Genomic DNA, 23790 nt, shown 5'->3' on the forward strand with positions numbered 1-23790 from the left:
GTAAACAGCCACACCTTTCAGTAATGACCCTCTGTGACTGACCCTCTTTGTGGAGGGCGTCAATGATCGTCTTCTGGACCATTGCCAAGTCAGCAGTGTTCTCCATTATTGTGGTTTCAAAGAACACATGATCAATTTAATGATCCTTGATAATATATATATATATATATATATATATATATATATATATATATATATATATATATATATATATATATATATATAATTTTTTTTTTTTTTTTTTTTTTTTTTAAATCCTAATAACCGCAAACTTTTGCCTTTTGAATAAGGATACAACTGAACCAGATCCTCATGTACATAATACTGAAGGGAACTGAAAGCTCTTGAAAGGTATGCAACACTAAATTAGTGACAATTCTGGCAAGCAACAACCTAAAGTTCTTAATTTTCTAAGTATGTTCTAAGTGTGTCAACACCTTTGTATGCATATTGTGACTGCTGTCGGGTGAATGTCATAATCCTGATTAGTATTGGATACAGGATTATGAGCCCACACACAGACGCATCTTTAAAACCATCTCCAGTAATCCCAAGTGCTTCTCACCGTCCTGCTGCCCAGGTGCATAGGACAACACAGAGGCTTTGGGCAACTCTAACCCCATACAGAAAACCCTTTCAAGTGTAACACTTCACTGACAGCTAAGAAAAGATGGCTGCAGTGGACAAGGATGTGGCTGAGAAGTTTTTGGACAGTAATCCAACATTTGCCAAGCAGTACTACGACTCCAGGTTCCGGGCGAAGGTCATCTCCGACCTTCTAGCAACCACCAAGAAAACAGAAGTGGACGTAAGCTCTTACCATGACCTGAGCTCTATGGAAGAGTGCGAGATCATTTTCGATATGGTGCGGGACATGCAGGAAAACTTGCAGATGGAGAGGGCCGTGTTCAACCTCATGCGGCATCACGTTCATTATGCGAGCCGACCGCATGAGTCTCTTCATGTACCGCCAGAGGAACGGCATAGCTGAACTGGCCACACGAATCTTCAACGTCCATAAAGATGCCACACTGGAGGAGTGTCTGGTGGCACCGGACAGTGAGATAGTGTACCCGCTGGACACAGGCATTGTGGGCCATGTGGCCACCGCCAAGAAGACCGTCAATGTACCTGATGTCACACAGGTAGGAGAACTAACCATGAAGAGGAACAGATAGATAGTTCAGCTATCCAGTCCTGTGCGTTATGAAAATGAAGTGCGATTCAAAATATGAGCTGTAGAGAGCAGTGCGACGCTTTCAATTCTTACTCATATTTCATTCTCAGACAAAAATATACATGAATTAATGCGTGACTATTCAGAATCTCATTTTTACAAGCAGAGCAGTTGTGTCATGCCTGTTTTTAATGATTTATATTAAAAGCAACCGTTTTTTGGCATGAAACCCTGCTGAAAAACATCACAGAAATTATAATGGCTTCCACTACAAACACTATTACAAACCATCAACTGTTAACCATTAAAACCATTAAAAAGTGGTTTCCTGTTGTGTGTTTTGGGACATATTCCATTAGGATTTTTTGGTTTTAACAATCTACAAATAGAAGGTGACAAATTACCGGTGGACCCACGGGGACCATTACAGTTTCCATTAAAACCAACACAAAACCCATTATAACCAGTAAATCCATTCAAGAAATCATCCAAAATAAGTACAATGTACTTATTACGGTCATATTGTATTGAAAAACACCTTTGCTGCTATTGTGGTGGGATATGGGTTAGGCACATGTTTGGTGGTCTGGGTAGGTTTAAGACTGGGTTAAGGTGTAAGGGATGGGTCAACAGTGTAATTATAAATGTAATTACAGAAATTAATAACAAATGTAACTACATATGTGACCCTGGACCACAAAACCAGTCTTAAGTATCAATTTTTCGAAATTGAGATTTATACATCATTTGAAAATCTGGAATCTGAGGGTGCAAAAAAAATCAAGAGAATTGAGAAAATCACCTTTAAAGTTGTCCAAATGATGTTCTTAGCCATGCATATTACTAATCAAAAATGAAGTTTGGATATATTTACGGTAGGAAATTTACAAAATATCTTCATGGAACATGATCTTTATTTAATATCCTAATGATTTTTGGCATAAGAGAAAAATTGATAATTTTTTACCCATACAGTGTATTTTTGGCTATTGCTACAAATATACCCCATAGACTTAAGACTGCCTTTGTGCTCCAGGGTCACAAATAGGTATTTTTTTTTTTTTAAATATAAGTACAATGTAAAAAAATGTACAGTATATACACCATAAGTACAAATTATTAATTTAAATGCAAGTACATAGTAGTTAAGGCCACCTAATATAAAGTGGGACCCCCCCCCCCCCCCCCCCCCCCCCCCAAAGCAATACAATTATTAAATAACAAACATCCACACTCAGAAAAAGGTACAAAAACTGTCATTGGGGTGGTACCTTCTCAGAATGTACCTTATTTACCCCTAAAAGGTGCATATTAGTAAGCTACATATTAGTACCCTCAGTGTAGCATATATAATAATACATAAATGGTACATATTAGTATCTTTTGAAAGGCCCCACCCTTACGATCGTTAACTATGGTTTTGAGTAAAATTGTAGAAGCATGTTTTTTGCCGTATTAATCACCATTTGTGTAGCCATAGTTTTACTACAAATACCATGGTTAAACTATGGTTAGTGTGGCAAAACCATGCTGAACTTGTGGTTACCATGGTGTAACTATAGTAAGCATGGTTTTTTGGATTTATTTGTAGTAAAATCATGGTTCATTTTTTTAATGAGGGTGAACTATCGCCAAAACTGGATTCTAATTATTTGTGGCTACTGCTGATAAACTTCAGAAATTTGCCAGAGATGATGTTGCACAGACAGATATATGTATGACTCTGTGTGCTGTGAACTCTCTCTCCCTCTCTCTTTGATTAGAAATTACTAACCATTTTTCAAAGGAACAGGCTGTCTTTGGCACACAGTGTGCTTCACTGCTCAAACAGTGCAATATACTTCCCTCTGTAGTGCTCATAATCACTTAAAAAATGGGGTTTCTCAATCTTTGCATTATGTGACAGAAATACCAAGTGGGTGTATCTGAAACCCTGGAGGTGGCGACAGCATGCCTTCTCAGACAGTTTCAGAAGTCTGACAGACTGCTGACTAACCACAAATATCCACAGATGTACTGTTTGGATATGCAAAAAGTGTTGCCTGGTTTCTAAACAAAACAAGTGAGCGATTTTGAGAGTGAGATTCTTCTCTTTTTATGTGCACTGTAGCTCTGTTGTTAATATGCAAGGCTAGTGCTGGATTAGCGCAGGTCAGTGTGTTATGCTACCGGGTCTGGAGGGGATAAAAGTCTTTAATCTGAGTTGAATTAGAGCGATCCTGGATTAAATCTAAAGGTCAGTGCCTAACGCCGTGTTCCACAATTCAGCAGAATATCTGTGCTTACCTTTACTAGGCTACATTTTACATTCCCTTTCTACTGTTGATGTGGAACAGAATATCGATAATTTAATATTTCAATGACACTTCAATGAAATTCAATAATATACAATTTTTAATTTTATTTTTCAGAACTCTGTCTGGTATTGACCCATGAAAGGAAAAAAAAAAACAAACAATATTGAGTTACACTTCCTATAGTTACAGTGTAATTATAGCCTACATTTAAATAGAGTAATATTAAATAACAGCATGCATTTAAGGGTTGGGGTTTGGTTTAGGGTTAGTTGCATGTAATAATGCATAATTTAGTTGTATTACTATAGTATGTGTTATTACACACAGTATGTGTAAGAAGGACACTAAAACAAAGTGTTTCCAAATATTTAATTTCAATATTTGGTCCATTTGTTATCATTAGTTAACTACATCAGTTAACATGGTCTCGCAATGAACAACTGTATATGTTTTTGACATTTAACAAAGATTATTGAATATTTGGTTACACTTTATTTCAAGGTGTCCTTGTTACTGTGTAATTAGTCTATATATTTAAGTACTGATTAATATCAAGTATGTGCTATAGGGTTAGAGTTAAGATAGGGTTTGGTTTGTGCTAATTGCATGTAATTATTTATGCATAACTTGCTGCTATAACTAACATTTAACAAAGACCTTGTAAAACAGTGTTATTAAATATTGTAACAAATTTATTTATTATCAGTTAATGCATTTATTATTGTAAAGTGCTAATGGTGTTTTACTAAGTATTATAACTTGGCAAAAACCCACATTTTGTGCTCTGGTCATTTTGATCTGGAGAGGATTTGCTTTCTCCCCAAAAATGCTAGCTAATTTTATTCACATTGGACTAAAATCTATTGACTTTGCTCACAAAGGGAATAACAGCTTCCCCACTTTGATACACTTGTGGTGTTCCCAATCAAAAATGACCAGCCAACAAAAATAGCTTTGCTGTATTATTACCAAATATTGGATTCAGTCTGTTCCAATCAGCTTGTTTTCTTTCAGTTAGCACAGGTTTTGTATTTCTTTTTGTAAATGCTTGATCATAGGTCTCAATTATCTTAGCTAATGCATCTATATATTTCCAAAATTTTGACCAAATAATGCTTTTTTCACTCAAAAACTGAGGTGCGTGAACTCAGATCAGTGAGGTCTACGATGCAAAAAGAAAATGTTCAGTCAAATGCAAAAAGAAAAACCTGTGCTGAATTGAATTTTTAAATGTCCAGTCATTTTGATCACCAAATTAAATACAATAAGCAAACCTTTATTTACAGCCAAATTAAACTATTTAATTGTGTGCATCAGTGATGTTTTACCAAAACGTGTTACAGTAAATTTAAATGTGCTTCTCTCTGCAGGACAGCCACTTCAGTGACTTCGTAGATACCCTCACAGAGTACGAGACCAAGAACGTGCTTGCGACTCCCATTATGAACGGCAAGGACATGGTGGCCGTCATGATGGCGGTCAACAAGATTGGCGCTCCTCATTTCACTGCTCAGGACGAAGAGGTAGTGTTCATTCATATCATCCTCTGTGATAGCGAGTACAGCGCTTTGTGTCTATACTCAACAATAAGTCTCGGTGAGGATGCCAATTTGAAACACAAACAATGCCAGAAAGATTAATTAATTGCATTCTGCTCCCCACAGATACTTTTAATCTCAAATCCCCTGAATGTTAATACAGTAAAAGCATTTTGATTAAACAGACGTCAACAGAACAGATTAAACGCTCTATTGAAGTAAATCGGACTCTGTGTCTTGTAGACGCTGAAGAAATACCTCAACTTTGCCAATCTTGTGCTTCGAGTTTTTCACCTGAGCTACCTGCACAACTGTGAAACCAGAAGAGGACAGGTGGGATTTCTGGGAGATTGAGATTTAAGACATTGACCCGTAAACACTGCCATTCAATGATCTTGTCATATTTCCTCACATCTACATCGCAGGTGTTGCTCTGGTCTGCCAGCAAAGTGTTTGAGGAGCTGACCGACATTGAACGACAGTTCCACAAGGCCCTCTATACAGTCCGAGCCTTCCTCAACTGCGACCGCTACTCTGTGGGCCTCCTGGACATGACCAAAATTAAAGTGACTGGTTATTTATTCATTGCATGAAATATGCAGCTGGATTTGTAACTTGTGATTATTTACATGTTGACTTGTATTGAAATATTGTATTTTTGTTTATTTGTCTGTAGGAGTTCTTTGATCTTTGGCCCGTACTGATGGGAGAGGTGCCCCCTTATAGCGGACCAAAGACCCCTGATGGCAGAGTGAGTGTTACGCCAATATGTGTTTAGTTAATCGTGTCAGAGAAACACAAAAGTGAATTCTTGCATGCTGTCACGTGTTTGACATACGGTATTAATTCTGCTCCAGGAAGTGATTTTCTACAAAGTGATTGATTACATATTGCATGGGAAGGAGGACATCAAAGTAATTCCGTAAGTTAATACATTTTATATCGGCTGTTAAATTTGATCTTCGACTTGGCATTTAATTAAGCCCAGTATTGCCATTATCGTGCATCATTCTACATTACATTCATTGTAATTATTATTTTACCTTATAAACATACTGTATCAAGAAATAGCATGTCTGGCTCTCCAGACAGTTCTGGGTGTTTACAAGGGTGGGCCAAACTCATGAATGGGCTCATCTAGGCCCTCCTGTTGAGCCAGGCCTGAGCAATAATGTACCTTTGTGTTATTTGAAAGTAGAAATTTTCATATTCCTAGCGTAGATACACTACCTTTCAAAGTGTTTTTTTATTTATGAATTTTTTTTTACTTCTTTTTTTTTTTGCGTGCATGCATTAAATTGATCAATAGTGACATTAGAGCCATTTAATCCATAGCATGCATTTTGTTAGGAAACGATGGGGAATATGAAAAAACGGAAAAACGCACGCGAAAATTTCGCACTCGGTGTGCAATGACCTTAAGAATAAATGTTTCTTAAGCATCAAATCAGCATATTCAAATGAGATCATGTGACTAGTAACGATGCTGAAAATTCAGCTTTGCACCACAGGAATAAATTACATTCAAAATAATTTACTTGGCCCATCTGATATGATCAAAACTCAAAAACTCAACACTCATCTGTTTAGCTGTGCATTTACTGAATGAGCACTGTGCTACGTCCGAACTGACTGCACTCTATTTTATGTATAATAATTTTCTATTCTTAACTGTTTTAATAATTCTAAATCATTTTTAAATCAGTTTTTTTTAATTCCTTGTTTTTATTGTTGTGTTATTTGTATGATTATTTTAATTCCTTTTATGTAAAGCACTTTGAATTACCATTGTGTATGAAATGTGCTATATAACTAAACTTGCCTTGCCTATTAAAATAGAAAAGTTTTTTTATTGTAGTATTTCACAGTATTAATATTTTTACTGTATTTCAATCAAATAAATACAACATTGATTAGCATAAGAGACTGTGTTATTAAAAACACTTTTTAAAAATGAGGCCTATGATCTTTTTTTTTTTTTTTTACATTTTTCTAGACCACTTATAAAATAAAAATGGGATTCATAAAAGAAAAGTGCTGGATTGTTCTGGTCACACGAATATGCATTGTCGTTACAGTAACCCTCCAGCTGACCACTGGGCATTAGTAAGTGGGCTTCCCACCTACGTTGCAGAGAACGGCCTGGTGAGAGTCTAGACCTCCATTCTCCTCTCCTAGCTATTATGGTTTATAATGCTCCTGTCATGTGCACAGCGAGGGGGAATAGAATGTGCTCCCACATTGAAATGATGGATAATTGTAATTTTGTGAACAGTAATTAATCAGTGAGCAATGCCCCTTCTCAGTGAGCATGACTGCTGCTTTCTCTTCACTCTGTCTTACAGATCTGTAATATCATGAACGCCGCTGAAGATGAGTTCTTTCAATTTCAAGTGAGCTCACCTTAATTTACGCTCCTGTGAAAGCCCTACATAAAAATAATCAATGAAATTAAATTAGCAGCGTTTCGAAAATGAAAGCTGTACACTTCAGCTTTTTGTAAATCTACAAAACTTAACTGAAATTTTCCTGACATGCATTTTGATTAAAGTTTATTTTTGTCCTGCCAGAAAGAGCCTCTGGATGAATCTGGATGGACAATAAAGAATGTTCTCTCTTTGCCCATCGTAAACAAGAAAGAGGAAATCGTTGGCGTGGCCACATTCTATAACAGGAAAGATGGAAAGCCTTTTGATGACATGGACGAAACACTAATGGAGGTATTTGAGGCCACAGTATAGACCAGTAGTGTGCCATAGCTAAATATATAGTAATGGATAGATCAGCAGACTCTGCATTATTTATTTTTAATCATTTCATCATTGAGAACATTTCATAGTGTAGTGAAAGTTTACCATGTTTTCAATCTATTATGTCGGGTTGGTTGGATTCAACTAAACTTCTAATCCAAATCTCTAAAGTCTCCAAAAAGTACTTTGTGCATGTCTCTGTTTTATCATAGTGCTACAATCCACAGAGCCTTTCAGTTGAGTTCAATCATGTTCTCTGTGGACATGTGATGCAATGCTTTTTTTGTAGTTCTCCTATTAATTTCCACCCAATTTGACTAGCATAATGTTTTAGTCTTCTTGTCAGATTCAGACTCTCAGTGTGAATCTACAACCGAATGTAAATCTGAACCTAAATCTCATCCTAAATATGAATTTAAATGTAAATGTAAATCTAAACCTGAATATGAACCTGGCTCTCAACCCACAGTAAATGTGAACCTGAATGTAAATGTAAATCTAAACCTGAATATGAACCTGACTCTCAACCGGCAGTAAATGTGAATCTGAATGTAAATGTGAATCTAAAATTGAATATGAACCTGACTCTCAACCCGCAGTAAATGTGAACCTGGATGTAAATGTGAATCTAAACCTGAAAATGAACCTGAATTTCAGCCGACATTAAATGTGAACCTGAATGTAAATGTGAATATGAACCTGAATCAGAGCCTACAGTAAATGTGAATCTAAACCTGAATATGAACCTGACTCTCAACTGGCAGTAAATGTGAACCTGAATGTAAATGTGAATCTAAACCTGAATATGAACATGAAACTCAATCTTCAGTAAATGCAAATGTGAATCTAAATCTGAAATAGAATCCAAATCTACATTAAATGTGAACCCGAATATAAACGCTCAACCTGAATCTCAACCTACAGTAAATGTCAACCTGAATGAAAATGGGAGTCCAAACCTGAATCTCGGCCTACAGTAAATGTGAAACTAAACATGAATCTCAACTTAAAGTAAATGGGAACCTGAATGTAAAATGTGAATCCAAACCTGACTCTCAACCTGAATCTCAACCACAGTAAATGTCAACCTGAATAAAAATGTAAATCTGAACCTGAATCTCAACCCGCAGTAAATGTGAATCTAAACCTGAATCTGAACCGTAATCTCAATCTACATTAAATGTGAACCTGAACACGAATCTGAATCTGAGGCTAATTGTGAACCTGAATGTAAATTTGAATCTAAACTTAAATCTGTATCTCTTTCAGTCACTCACTCAGTTCCTGGGCTGGTCAGTGCTGAATACAGACACATATGACAAGATGAACAAGCTGGAAAATCGCAAGGACATCTTTCAGGACATGGTCATGTACCACGTCAAGTGCAGGAAGGACGAGATTCAGAATATCTTGGTGGGTTTCTCCAACTTGACAGGGCTTAGTCCCTATTGTGCACCAATTAAAATGAATGACTACATTGGTAAAGCTGGTAATAGCAGGATATCCTATTTTTACGGTATGAAGTAACTTGATCATGTGGAGATGCAGTGCTGTCATATATAGCGCTATGATTGATTGTCTGATTAAAATGGGTTGTATGAACATAGAAAAAGAGTCTTGGAATATCAGCCTTGTGAAATTTGTGTTTTTTATGTTCAGAACACACGTGAGCTGTATGACAAAGAACCTGATGAATGTGACGAGGACGAGCTGGAAGATATTCTGGTAAAACACGAAAAATTCATGCATAGTTTAAAGTCTAGATGTTTTATAGCTCTGTGTGTGTATTCAGCTGTGCTGTCTCTCTCTGCAGTGCAAAACACTGCCAAACTCAGAGGAATCAGAGATCTTTGAGTTTCACTTCTGTGACTTTGAGTTCAGTGAGTTGGACCTGGTGAAGTGTGGCATCAAGATGTACTATGAACTAGGTGTGGTAGACAAGTTCCATATTCCACGTGAGGTGAGTGATAATGGCAGCTCAAGTCCTCTTGGTATATTTTGACTATATATCTAACTAGATTTTTATATTTTCTAAAGAAAATTTAAGAGGTTAGGGTTGTTCTGGGACCATGTTTACATTGTTTGCTTACTGTATAAGACAAAATAGACTACATGTTCCTGGGGCCAGATTCACAAACAATGCAAAATACAACTAAGATGTTTCCCAACTGCTATTTTCTTCCTATTTTCGAACTTAAATTGAAGAATATTTCCAAACAACATTTCTTAAGAATGTTCTTTTCTTTTTAGATAATTCTGAAGTCAAAACCTAAGAACAATTTGAATACCTGAAAAGAATGATCTTAAAAATCATTTTAATACTTGTAATACATTGTAATAATTGATAACCTTTAACTTGTCTTAAATACCCAAAGGTAAAATGACAAATCAAGTCAAATTTATAGCTGTTTTCACAGATATGCTTTGTTTTAAAGCAGCTTTGCAAAAAAATCGTATCTTCATGCTGTATTTTCACATTTAGAGCTGGGCGATAATATAGTATACATTTTGTGACGATACAAGAAATCAAGCAGTTGACAAATGCTATATATATATATATATATATATATATATATATATATATATCGCCCTATGTATGCGGATGTAGTTGGACATACTTGGATATCCAGTTTTATATAACCAGTTGGACAACAATATAGTTACATTTTGCAATGAAATGAAAAAAAAATCAGACAGTTGAGATTTGCTATATATCTCTTTACATGACTATAATATATATATATATATATATATGTGCAAAAAGTTGCATATAATGTATACTCTGAAGTAACACCAGTGAGCGATAATATAAACAATGACATGTCTATCTTAGGAAGATTTATTTGAATCTGGCCCTGGTCTCTGGATGGCTTGGGCCCCTCCTTCAATGAATTTTTACCCATTTTATCATTTTCAAAATACAATTCATGTCTGTGATACAAACAGAGTGAGGCGGGATATGCACCCAAGCTTAATTTTTAAAGTTATTATCAATGATTTATGTATATTTGCCCTACCAAGCACCACAAACTATTGCTTCTACAAGTCATCTAAAATATACTGTTTTCAATGCACTCCAAGTTATTTTTTGCACACTGTACATACAAGGTATAGCAAATATTGTATTTACCTTATAAGACTTAACTGAAATTGATTTCTCTCTAGACCCTGGTGCGATTTGTGTACTCGGTCAGTAAAGGTTACAGAAGGATCACCTACCACAACTGGAGGCATGGCTTCAACGTGGGCCAGACAATGTTTACACTGCTCATGGTAAGAGAAAACCCTCAAGGAATGACATTTCAAGCATTTCAATTCTACACACTGTTAAGGGGCCTAAAAATCTCTCTAAATCCGCCCTCGTTTCAGATACAACACCTCATCTTGCTCAGCAAAGGCTAGTGAAGCCCTAGCTATGAATACATTTACTGTTCTCATCCTGCAAACAAGAAAAATAAACACACCAGCCATGTTAGCCTTGCAACAGAGCATTTGATAAATTTGCCCCTCTGTTTGGTGGGTGCTAGAGTCGTGTGCCTTTTTTAGGGAATATGTTTAATGATACGGCCCATCTCCAACACACGTTCTCAGAAATGGCAGACGGCCCCATCTAATTAATCAGCCGAGTGTAAACCTGCTCCTGGTTAAGTCATGTGTAATCACAGCGAGCTGGCCGTACGTCAGGAAGGATGGAGTGTTGGAGGGCTGGAAGAAACGCAGGCCAGGCTGCTAATGAGCCTTTCTCAGCACTACTCCCATGCTTCACTGAGCCTAATGAGCCCTCACTAGTCAGCCTCTTGCTCTAAAAGTGTAGGGGGTGTGTCTTAAGGAGGCTCCAACTTGAAGCCTATTAAACCTTTTCTTTTGCGTCTCAGACAGGTGACCTGAAGCGCTACTATACGGACCTGGAGACGATGGCGATGGTGACCGCTGGGCTCTGTCATGATATTGACCACCGCGGCACTAACAACCTCTACCAGATGAAGTATGTACTCATTAAAGTCAATGTCCCACTGCTCTTACCAATGAAAAATGTGTAGGTATTACAATATTCAGAAATGAAGTGTGGAGGCATTCTAATTTTTATATCACCAACATCCACTACTAGGGGTATCATGCACCAGTTTTTTGAGAGGACACCAGGGATTCACATGGTTCACAAGTTTTCTGCCATCATTTTTGTTTAGCGTGCAAACCTAACCTAATATGCTTTTTTATTTTTTATTAACCAAGCAAAATTGCAGCTATTGAGCAACATTTTCACAGTATGCAAAAAAGCAGCTTAAAAAATTGTTTTGTGCTACACTGAGGAAAAAAAAAAGTGGCATGCTTTTGAAATGAGAGGGGTAGAAGATGCCATAAATTATCATGTATACTATCATGTAATTCAGTGGTCAAGGATACATTTTTAATTGCATTCAAAATACACTTTAATCAAAGATCTAAGGAGCCAGTGTTTACATTTGAATTATTTGAATCATTAAATTTATGCAAACTGGCATATAACATTTCATTATGCCTATTTGCATTCATTTTTATTGAAAGTTTCTGACTTTCTAGGTTTTAAGATTCAATTTCTTTGATGACTTTGCCAGGTCTGGGAATCCATTGGCAAAGCTGCATGGTTCCTCCATTCTCGAGAGGCACCATCTGGAGTTTGGAAAAACTCTGCTTAGAGATGAGGTAATGCTGAAAATTAATTACATTTCTGGGCAATTTTCATCATTATATTTTTTCACTCTGCAGACCATTGAGAATGTGCATCTAGTTGATAAGCCCATAAATAACTGCCTCCTCACTCACAGCAAGCAGTTTCCTCACTGAAATAAATTGTTTTCCAAGGCCTTAAATATCTACCAGAATCTGAGCCGAAGACAGCACGAAACCGTCATCCATTTGATGGACATAGCTATCATCGCAACAGACTTGGCCTTGTATTTCAAGTAAGAATTGTATTTTTTTTTCAGCTGTGTGAGATGTACTTGGCTTTTGTGAATCATTTATTCAGTTAGTCTTGCAGTCAGAGCTGCATAAGCGTGATTAACATGAATTTAATCATGATGTGCCTCTGCAGGAAAAGGGCCATGTTTCAGAAGATCGTGGATCTGTCCAAGACCTACGACAGCTGGGACAATTGGACCAAATTCATGATGTACGAAACAACTCGGAAAGAGATTGTCATGTAAGTTCTGTGAGAAAATAACCAGTTAAATAATTAATATCACCTACAATAACTGTTTGCTCAATAAGCTACTTGCAAAAGATATGCAGACGCTTGAATTTGGTGCCTTTTAAGGTTCATAAATATTAATTCACAGCATATTGTTTTGGTTTTCCACACCGCAGGGCTATGATGATGACGGCCTGTGATTTGTCAGCCATTGCCAAGCCATGGGAGATTCAGAGCAAGGTTAGATATCCCTAATGCATAATGCAATGTCACATGCAAGGCCTGATACTACGGCAATGTATTCAAACATGTAGGGCAGCCAAGGGTGTGACTGCATAGGAAAATGAAATCGCTGGGGTCTCAGCCGGCATAATGAGTCTGAAACCCCATTCATATGATAATGTATCCACGGATGGGTTGTTTACATTCATTGTTTAACAATCATTATTATATGCGTTTCGCAGCAGACGGTAATGTAGATCATCTCACATGCGTGAGATTATATTCTGCTGGATGTCATGCATTTTTTCAAAATAAACATTCTTCTTTTAGATGGTTTTTTGGTAATGTTCTTGGTGTTATATTCATGGGTGGTTGCAAATGGGACATATGCCAGGTCTGTCTCAGTGGGAATTGTTATGTAGCGATTTCTGCTTCGTTTAAGTCATTAATGGTCTCTAATGCACAGTTAATATATTTCAAATCTAGTTACATGTAAAATCCATATTCGCGTCTCTCCAAATGCATCTATAAAGACCATAAATCTAAGTTTATTACTGACTGTGTCCTGTAGGTGGCGTTGTCCGTTGCTGCAGAATTCTGGGAGCAGGGTGACCTGGAGAGGACCGTGCTGGAGCAGCAGCCTATTGTGAGAAAGCGCCTGGAATGAAGGGGTGGGAGGGGGCTGAGAGAAAGGGAATAAGAATGAAAAGTTCCCATGGGTCATGTCGTGATGTACTGCCTATTATGCGGTGCAGTGAATCAGAAAGAGCGGTCACAATGGCCCAGTCAAACAGACCGCTCCCAAGCCCCACATTTTCCTTAGCTGCGATTGGAAATCCAGGAATATAATGTCAACTTTTGAAAAGTGTCTTCAAACTTTCTACTTTAGTTGCATGGCTCTTCACCACCGCTAATGTGTGACCCATGCTTCTGAGGACAAAAGCACCTCTCAGTCAGTGATACCCTGGAGTAATGTAATGTTTAATGCATTTCATGATGATGATTATAAAGAATGGAATATATTTTAGTTTGCTTTTTCCTTTTCATAACAATAATGTTAGGTCACAAGTCATCTAAAAGTAATCCAAAAGTAGTCAGAATACATTCTTTACTTAAAATATTACAAATATAATTTATAATGTCGTTTGTAATCAGTAACAGACTACAAATTGTAAGTAATCTACTGGGAATCGGTAGGTTGTGGTTTCATTTTGATACTGAGTTAAGAACACGCTGTTTCCTTTCCAGCCCATGATGGACCGGAACAAATCGGACGACCTTCCCAAACTGCAGTGTGGTTTTATTGATTTCGTCTGTGCTTTCGTTTACAAGGTGAGGTCCTCCATTTCGATTAGTAAACAAAACAACATATGGGACTTCATTGATCTACACTTCTAAATGTTCACAGGATCCAGACGAGAGTCCATCAGGAAGCAGATGCATAATCATCAGCATAAATGCACAATGCTGGTCTTGATCAGATGTCTTTATACTTGTTTTATTGACTGAACGACCGTCACAATGCAGGCCTGCTGGAAGTAGAGAATGTGAAGTGAAGAGGGCTGGAAGAAACATGGATTCACATAGGATTCTACCAATTTAAATCATTCCTAAATGTCAAAACTTCATTTTCTGAATGTTAGTTAAGAATGTAGTGTTGTTGGAACAAAAAGAGGTGTGCAATATGTATTGTCTGCAGCTTTTTTTTTTTTTTGAAAATTTTAATATTTTAATAATCAAAATGTTATTTAAAAAAAAAATCTCAGCATTATTTATGCAGTTGTAATTTCAATGTAAATGCATTCATTCCACCTCTGAGCGGCATTAATCTTTCATATCAAAACGCAATAATACAACAGCATGTTTTAGAACATTCTTACTTGTTTAACATTACGCCTACAATACTCCAAATTTACTCGCACCCAATCCCTCTTGCAGGAGTTCTCTCGCTTCCACGTAGAGATCACGCCCATGCTAGAGCGTCTGCTGAACAACAGAAAGGAGTGGAACGCTCTGAAGGAAATTCATGAGGCCAAGTTAGCCATGCTGGAAGAGGCTAAAAAAGCTAAAGAGGAAGCAGGTGGTGTCGCCTCAGCTGCTAAACAAGGTAGTGTCTCAGCCTCTTAAAGCAATAGTCCACCCTAAAATGTGGAACACAAAAGATGTTTTAAAGAACGTTTACGATGCTCTTTTACATAAAGTGGGTGCAAAATGACAATAGAATCATAAAAGTCCACGTCTACCAAGATTCTCAGAAAATAATACTTAAAACACTTAGTTCACCTAGAAAGGAAAATGAACTGCTAATTTACTCACCCTCGGGCCATCCAAGTTTGTTTCTTTATGCAAATAGGTTTTGAGCAATATAGTTTACATCACTATCTCACCAGTGGATCCTCTGCAGTGAATGGGTGCCGTCAGAACGAGAGTCCAAACAGCTGATAAAAACATCACAGTAATCCACACCACTCCAGTCCATCAGTTAACATCTTGTGGAGTTGGTGAGCAAGTGATGTAATGCTAAATTTCTCCAAATCTTTTCCGATGAAGCAGCACATTTACACAGTACATTTTCAGTAAAATTTATTTTTTTCATTTAACTATTCCTTTAAACTTTAAAGTATGTTTTTGGCACAAACTTACTGTTTGACTTCACGCGGACTACTTTTTTGCTTTTGTACTTATTTGTGCTTTTGCTTTCAATGTATGGAAGAAAGCAGCGTGAACATTCTTCAAAATTTCACCTTTTGTATTTCACAGAAGAAAACAACAGTTTTGGAACAATTTCTATACCTAAAATAAATCTATTTTAAATGTATAAACTGTTCGATTAAGGATGTACTTTACAAGTAATCTTTTCCATATCCAAATTCTCTCTCCTCACAGGAAACTCAGTCCCGGCCCCATCTCAGTCCAAGACCTGTGTAATTTCCTAGACTGCACGAAAACAGACAACAAGAATGTATGACAATGTATCCATAATTTGGATAGCTTTTATTATTTCTCTCTGCAGAATGTCCTGTTACAATTATTTATACTAGTCTTAAATTTATAGGTAAAGAGAACCTTTTAGCGTGAGTTACAGACTATTGCAGTGTCTCAGTGGTGACAGCAGGTTTTGTAAAGTTATACTTTAGTGAATACGGCTGAAAATGTACAGAATAGAGCATTCTTACATACTAATGTCTGTGAGAGTATAGTGTGAATACATTTGGAAAGTCCATGTTACTTTTTTCATTATTTAAATGTAGAAATGTATAAATAAATATAAAATGAGAATTTTTTGAGCTTAGCCTTGTATTATTATTTTTAAAGCTTTTGTAACTCTGTTGCTGTGCAAAATAAGACTTCTGCCCTTAGGATGCAGTGCGCTCGGTTGCACACATGTGTGCGCTAGTGCTAACTGTCCCACTGGGACATACATAACAGTCTTACAAAAGCATTGGATAACACCTAGGGGGTGTTGGCCTGATCGACTCAGAAGCTTGTGAGCCGATTGGCCGGATAGCAAAACGAGGCGGGCTCAATGCTTGCATTTACGTCATGTCATAGACGCAGTCACTGCACGTCAATGGCTATGATGTCACGTCTTCTGCTACATTTACCTCACTCTCACAGCAAAGAGGTGGAGTCGAGAAAATCTGCAACCACTGCAAAGCCCAAATTAGCTCTGACGTGACCGCAAATACACACACCTGCTCAGATAGATGTGCATCCCCCTCACACACACACACAGAGTGCCGTAGGGAATGATTATTCTGACATCTGAATCATAAACCATCAGAGCGGCAAATTGCCACCAGCTCTCCGAATGGCTGCATTAACAGTGCTCTCATTCAGCATGTTCTGCTACATACCCTCAGTGAAAGGAACTGCCACAATTAGCTTCACAGTCCAGCATTGTAGGCACTCTGCATGGATACAACACAGAATGCCATTTGCCATTGGCTGCCATTTCAATACGGCAACCAATCAGACGGTTTCCAGCTGAGCTATTCTGTTTATGCAATGCGTACTGTCATTTGGAGCATGTAAAAAAAAAAAAAAAAAAGTGACGGCCTTAAAGCAAGTGCTGCTGGGTTTTTCAAAATCCTCTCTCAAGTTGCTATTCAGCACTTGTTCCAAGAATAGCGTTGAATTCTGGGGAAGGTGGTATTGCGGTTTACTGCAGCATTGATTTGGCATGAATGAATCACAAAGTTGAATGTTGTTCATTATGGATTTTATTTTTTGGAGGCCAAACAATGAATATATGTACTTTTTTACAGTATATGAGGATCAGTTTCTACAGTTTAATAATGTAAACAATCTCGGAAGAGAAATGTGTTCAGTTTAAAAGGAAGCCATCATCTGCTTTTTTAAACTATTTACATGAATTAAAATATAATTTATGACATCAAATAATTTCCACTATATAGATTTGAGCTAGGAAACTAGATTTTAACAATTTAAAAATACTGAAATGCATTTGTCGCCACATTCTCAAGATGTATGAAAAATCACACAATACCGAGAAGAAGAAAAAAATTGAAAATAAATCCAACACCATTTCAAGACATCCAAGCTAAGTGGCATATAAATAAAAAAAACTCAAAACATATGTAAAAATATAAAATCTTACTAGCAGTATTTACCAAAAACTACGTTAAAAAAGGAAAATCATAATGAATTTGATAGTCATTAGATGTAAATAGTCACAAAAAAAAGACAATGAAGAAAACAATGTATGCCCTTTGACTCAGATTTTGTTTCCACTAAAGACGAGGTCTTGAAGCAGCAAAGCAATGTGACATGGATGTGCGATCCATTAACTGATGCTCCCGCACCATAATGACAAACGCTAGATCCACTTCTTGATAAAAACGATACACGGTTTAGTACACAATATAACCTTTCCCCGAATATAATCACTGCTGATTCAAGAAGACAATTCTCTCCAATCTTGCAAAAGCATGTACTTTATGAACAATAAATTGCAGGGCCATGGGATGTAGTGAATTAAAAGTGACATTTTGAATGAACTAAGAAAGAAAAAAAAAAAGAATCACATGCACGCTCACACACACACACACACACACACAGGGCCAAGCCAAACGATCATGACATTCTTGAAACGGATTTGATGTGATACCGCACTTCTCATGTATCCAAACATCAAATGTACTTTTTGGTCAACTTGTCTAGCGATTGCTAAAATGAGGGCTGGAAAAATGTATTGCATTGAAGAAGGTTCCCTTTGGATTTTTTTTGTCTTTTTTCTTTTTTAACCTTATTTTATTATTATTTTTAATTTGGATCTGTACATTCTAGATTGACAGTGTTGAAATGTATTGAAGTGTTCTGAAACACTGAATAAAATGGTCTATAACAAATTATATCATCTATATATTTATCTACACAAACACACAAATATATATATATGTATATATATAATCATATATATGTATATACCTTTTATAATATGGCTGTATTGAAAAAGTTTACTTGCTTCAGTAAAGAAACCACATTGGATTGTAAAGGAGATCAGACAGGACTGATAGCTTTGTTTTCCCCTAAGGTTTAAGGCTCTCCCTGTGAGATTGGGCTGTCTGTGTTTTCCTATTAAAAAAGTCCCTTTCGGCCAGCTTTTTTGTCGAACCATCGGAGCCGTCCGCAACGTACAGTACAGGATCTGATTACCCTTAAAACAACCAATCTCTTCAATAAACCCTTCCGTTATCAGGAAGGCTTTCTTAGCGGTATTGCATCTCAATTTCATAAAAAAGAAAAACATATTAAAGTTAAAATAACCATTTCTAAAGGGACACTTTATACAACTTATGAAGCCATATCAATGAAAATTCCCTTCTGGATCTCCCTGTATTGCTTAACGCTGCATCGTCGGGTTCACCAACAACCAATCAGAGCCACACGTTACCACATCGCTGTACAACACATAACCATACATCTCATGTTTACACAAGACACAGTGCTATATACACACTATATACTTCTCATATATATATATATATATATATATATATATATATATATATATAATCATGTAAACCAGCACATCTCTTGCTTATTTAGTAGTATACATACTAAGCACAACACTCATTCAGTTTAAGATCTTATAGGGCGAGTTGGTCAAAAGCAGCTGTAATATTCAGAGGCCGTGTCCACGTAACAGCTCGGTACCGTAAAAGGGAAAGCCGAAAGGCACGTCCTCATAGGGTACTTAAACACTGAATAAGGCGTTCTGTACTTAGTGTGCGCTCTAGTAAAAGTCAAACGAGAATTCAGTCATGTAAACATTCAGGTTTGGGGTGTGTTTCTGGATAAAGGGGGGGTAAAGAGAGGCTGCCGGCGCTCCCATACACACGCACACACTCGCTCACAACTGCACTAGATCCACAGGCCGAAGGTTGGAGGAGACCCCCGCAGAACAAAAGCAATGGGTCCCGGCATATAATAAGGGACGGACCCATCCCTAGACCCCGTAAAAGACACGGACGACACGCAGTTATACACTAGAACACGTTTAGACTTCAAAAAACACACGAAGGACAAAGAGAGAAGTAGCCACAAGGTAAGAGCTAGAAAAAACCCGCAGATCTTCTCCTGTTGGAAAGGAGAGAGTAAAAAAAGAGGATTTGAGCTTATAGATTGAAAGAGTATGAGAGAGTGACATGTAAACAAAGCAGAGATACGACCGTATCTCTAATGAGATTGAGCTCTGGAAAGATCTTCCTCCTAGTTTACAGCCACCCCTCTCTCAGCAGCGCTCCAATGCGTCAACCGCCTGGATGTCTGGCAGGGCTGTGCTACTGGGAGAGTCGAACCGCTCCACTGTACTGTCGATTCGAGACCGATAGGACGGGCGTTACAATCGCATTTGTGATGGATGCATTCTCGAAATACGTTTCCCTCAGATTGGGATTCTAATCCAGATCGGGGTCACGTTTTGACAAGAAAAGCGGGTAACAGAAACTGGCGAGTCAAAGATGAAGTGTGTTATTTCTGCGCCAAACATAATGACTGTTTTCAAACAGGTTTCCAATTGACCCTTCGCCCATTGGTGTTGCTTTGTCTGACGCAGTGAAAAATACAGAGAAAAGAGGACACTGACAGAGACAGAGCAGGTTACTTTAGGTATTAAACAAAGTCTCAGCTTTCAAATCAGGACATTTTTTTAAGAAATTCAAACAATAAATACCATTTTGTTGCTCTCTAATGTGTCTTGACAGATCGCTGTTGCGCCTCAGTTCAAGTGGCACGTGAAACGATCGTCTCTTCCTCTACTATAGCATGAAATAAACATGCATGAACATCAGAAGGTATCTTGCTTCAAATGCAGAAAGACATCAATACACGCCATTTTTCAAATTCAAGTCCACCAACATTAATCTACTCTGGTTTGTTTCAGACAAAAATGGCATTATGATTTGGCATTCTGATTGGTCAGGTCGCCTGTCAATCAAACTCAATGCGAAGGGTCAATTGGTCAGCTAAACAGAAAGCCCGCCCCCAAAACTCAGGCAGCTCAAACAAACAGATTAATGTTTTGATGCATCTGTGTTTACTTGAACAGCTTTTAGCTGGGATAGGAGTATTTTAACATTTAAAAAATGACACACTTCAGCTTTAAGGTAGTACAGTCGAGTTTGGACTCGGTCGTGTCTGACAGCCAGCAGCAAAAGCCCCTTCAAACCCAGAGGAGGGCAGAGGCCAGACCAAAGAAGCACTACCTCGTTTGAGTGCATAGATGAAATCAAGGAAGCACTAAAATTAAAAAAGACTACTTTTTTCTTGACTTATTGATTTGTAAACTCTACCTTGTAGGATTTTTTTGTTTGTTGTTTTTTTTAAATCCACTTTTAATCCATCGTAACACACACACACGGAGTTGAACATCCACAAAATTTTGCTAATACAAAGCTTGTTTATATATTTGTACGACAAAATGGTGAAAGCACCTTGCAGGTCTATGAAGAGTGACAAAGGGGTACAAAGAAAAAAAAAAAAAGCACGCACGTCACAACAACCGATGGAAAAGAGTGCGGTTTGCTACGAAGCCCGAGCCGCTCACGACATCATGAATGGCATCAAACACACACAAGAAGCAGCACTTGTGTCCGGTGTCTCAGAGCTGATTCTGTTCCTTCGTAATCCTCCCGCCCCATTGTCCTCCGATCCTCAGTTAGAAGCGACAAGGTCTATTTTTTTAATTCCAATGTTCAAAATGTAAACATGAAGAAGTGCCTTGTTTGAGGTGCTGAGACGAGTCTCGGACGGGGCGTGACGCTGGAGGCGAGGTAAGGCGCGTGTCAGCGATGCAGGCTCCTCTGGGCCTCTTTCAGCAGAGCGTCAAAGTCCAGTGCATCATACTTGCTCTTCACCGGACCAGGACCCGCCTCATCTGAACGGCAAAACACTCACAGTTAGTTTGTTACACTAGGGTCATCTGCTAAAAGCAATTTATAGGTGTTTAAAAATATTTTATTTAACAGCAAAACAAAACCATGATATGTTACCTATTGATGGATATATTTGACTTAATATTTTATAATAATAGAATTTTGTGCACATCTCTAAATTAATCTCGGCAAATTATTACTACAGATACATTCTATTTATTATATTATATTATTATACAAGTAACATAATAAAATACTATAATCATGCATAGAATAGAAAGATAACTTGATTGAAAAGATAATAAAAAAATGGTTCCCATATTTTTTGATTGTTGATGTCATATTCTGCAAAATACTGGAGCAAAATTACCTGCCACTTGGCAAGTGTTATTTATATGCAATTATAGTAATTATACATTTTGAATGAGCTTTTTAATATTTCTATTTATCATTTTAATTCTAGTTTTAGTAATTTTATTGCGTGCTTTTGTCATTTGTATCACTTTTTTAGTTTTTATCATTTATTTTAGCTACCCTAAATGATTTTTTATTATTTATTAATTATTGGCCCAGTGTCTGTTATATTATATTTCAGGATGGTAAATCACACTTGTGCTGTTGTTTATGCATTTACTCAATTGACTTCAACAAATCTCAGTTTTCCTATTCAGTGTATGCATGTCATGTTACTAATCTGCATAATGAGCCTGTGCATTTTGAATTGATTTCGATATTTGATTCATTTTTGTTTACGTTTGAATGATAAACAATTTTTGAAATGTGCCGGGAAGCAAAACCAATGGAGATTCACTGACCTAAACACCAGCATCATTCATTTATAAAACATATTATCATTTGACCACTACTGTCGGCAGCATTTTCCTAGCCTTTTTTTTTTTTTAACCAAACTTTGATAAAGACTAGGTATAATCTGACTCAGCACACAAAATTAGACGACGAGACATATTTAAAAATGACCAAATCACCAAGCAAGCAGCTTTTTCATGATCATCGTCTGGAACTGACTTCACACGTTATTTAGTCCGTGGACTTGATGTAATAGCAAGCACTGCGGCGCACTGGCCTGACTATAATTAAAACTGCACCCTGCTTTTTCAAGTGGGTCAACCAAGAATCAAAAAAGTCTTTTTTTCCATTTAAATGCAAATGAAGTCGAATTAGGCCGTTTATTAGCTTAGAAATGAGAAGACACCTTCCTTTGACTTCATCTGACTCAGAACAGAGCACCAGACGTCGGATGCAAAGACAACGTTATAGAGACAGGAAGCTCTGTGTTCTCTTACCCAGATCTATGTAACGCTTCCTGCCGAACCGCCGACCGCCGCTCCCTCCGCTCGGACTGAGCGAGTCCCACCTGTGCCGAGAGGTCTGGCCATTCTGAGCCGTTCTCAGCGTGATCACCCCACAACGCTCCCTGCACAAACACACAGAAACATCAGCGCTCCATTCTCCCACTCAGGGCACGATAAGGCCAGACAACTAGAGGGAAATGGAACCCACTCGTTTTTGATGACCACTTTACAGTCCTCCGGACGGCCGAAGGCCTCGAAGCGCTTGCGCAGCATGGACTGAGTGACGCTGCTCGGAAGGTTGTGAATGTAGATCACTTGGCACTTGTTCTGCAAATGCACAGCGGATTAAAACAAATACGCTCGACGGCACTTAAAGGAACCGAATAAGACATCAGATGCATCTACGGCTTGGATAATTAGGTTAGTGCTGCGACTAATAAAATTGGTTAGAAAACACAACCTACCACATCATTCTCTTGTCCACACTTTGTCTTGCTTCTTTTTTCAGCTGCTCCGTGGCATGCCTCTGAGCTCTCATCGCTGAAAGAAGGAGAACAGGGCTGAGTTATTCAAAATGGCTAATAAATGGAAAAAGTAAGTAGTTAGCATTCTGGGATTTGTGCTGCATTTCATTCAAAAGGCAGATGCACAGGTAGGATATTTTGACCCTTACAAAAATTAACCATGGTTTTACTACAAATAAAACCCCAAAAATAGTAACCACAAATTTGCTACACTATCCATAGTTCAACCATAGTATTTGTAGTAAAACTTTGGTTATACAAGTGGTAATGGTTACTGCACTTTTACTGTAATAAAACCATGATTCATTTTCGTAATGGTGATATCTCTGATTTTCAATTTCATTCCTTGACACTCAAACGATCACATATAAAGAAACATTATGGCAAAGCTATTATATCT

At 37.5% G+C, this 23790-nt stretch overlaps 2 protein-coding genes across 2 annotated transcripts in view; one reads left to right on the forward strand and one right to left on the reverse strand.

The window, feature by feature from the left end:
- Positions 1 to 670: 670 nt before the first annotated feature.
- Positions 671 to 17789, forward strand: LOC306853535 (rod cGMP-specific 3',5'-cyclic phosphodiesterase subunit alpha-like; the record flags this gene model as incomplete). Its single annotated transcript, XM_079391028.1, is given in 23 exon segments — positions 671 to 924; positions 926 to 1145; positions 4845 to 4997; positions 5256 to 5345; positions 5438 to 5578; positions 5689 to 5763; positions 5870 to 5934; positions 7091 to 7157; positions 7358 to 7405; positions 7583 to 7732; positions 9032 to 9175; positions 9422 to 9487; positions 9576 to 9722; positions 10928 to 11035; positions 11638 to 11747; positions 12358 to 12445; positions 12605 to 12705; positions 12837 to 12944; positions 13109 to 13172; positions 13726 to 13800; positions 14403 to 14486; positions 15093 to 15261; positions 16041 to 17789. Coding segments are annotated over 23 exon segments (2577 nt in total). The 3' UTR covers positions 16091 to 17789.
- Positions 17790 to 21003: 3214 nt separating this feature from the next.
- Positions 21004 to 23790, reverse strand: part of LOC306853271 (peroxisome proliferator-activated receptor gamma coactivator 1-beta-like) — a 41996-nt gene continuing 39209 nt past the window's right edge. Inside the window, exons 9-12 of the mRNA XM_079390555.1 lie at positions 23331 to 23406; positions 23075 to 23193; positions 22858 to 22988; positions 21004 to 21555 (exon numbers count right to left, since the gene is read on the reverse strand). Coding sequence (XP_079246681.1) covers positions 21464 to 21555; positions 22858 to 22988; positions 23075 to 23193; positions 23331 to 23406 — 418 coding nt within the window. The 3' untranslated portion in view covers positions 21004 to 21463. The remainder of the gene's footprint in view (positions 21556 to 22857; positions 22989 to 23074; positions 23194 to 23330; positions 23407 to 23790) is intronic.

The sequence above is a fragment of the Barbus barbus genome (genome assembly GCF_936440315.1).
Source record: "Barbus barbus genome assembly, chromosome: 33".
Classification (NCBI taxonomy): Eukaryota; Metazoa; Chordata; class Actinopteri; order Cypriniformes; family Cyprinidae; genus Barbus; species Barbus barbus.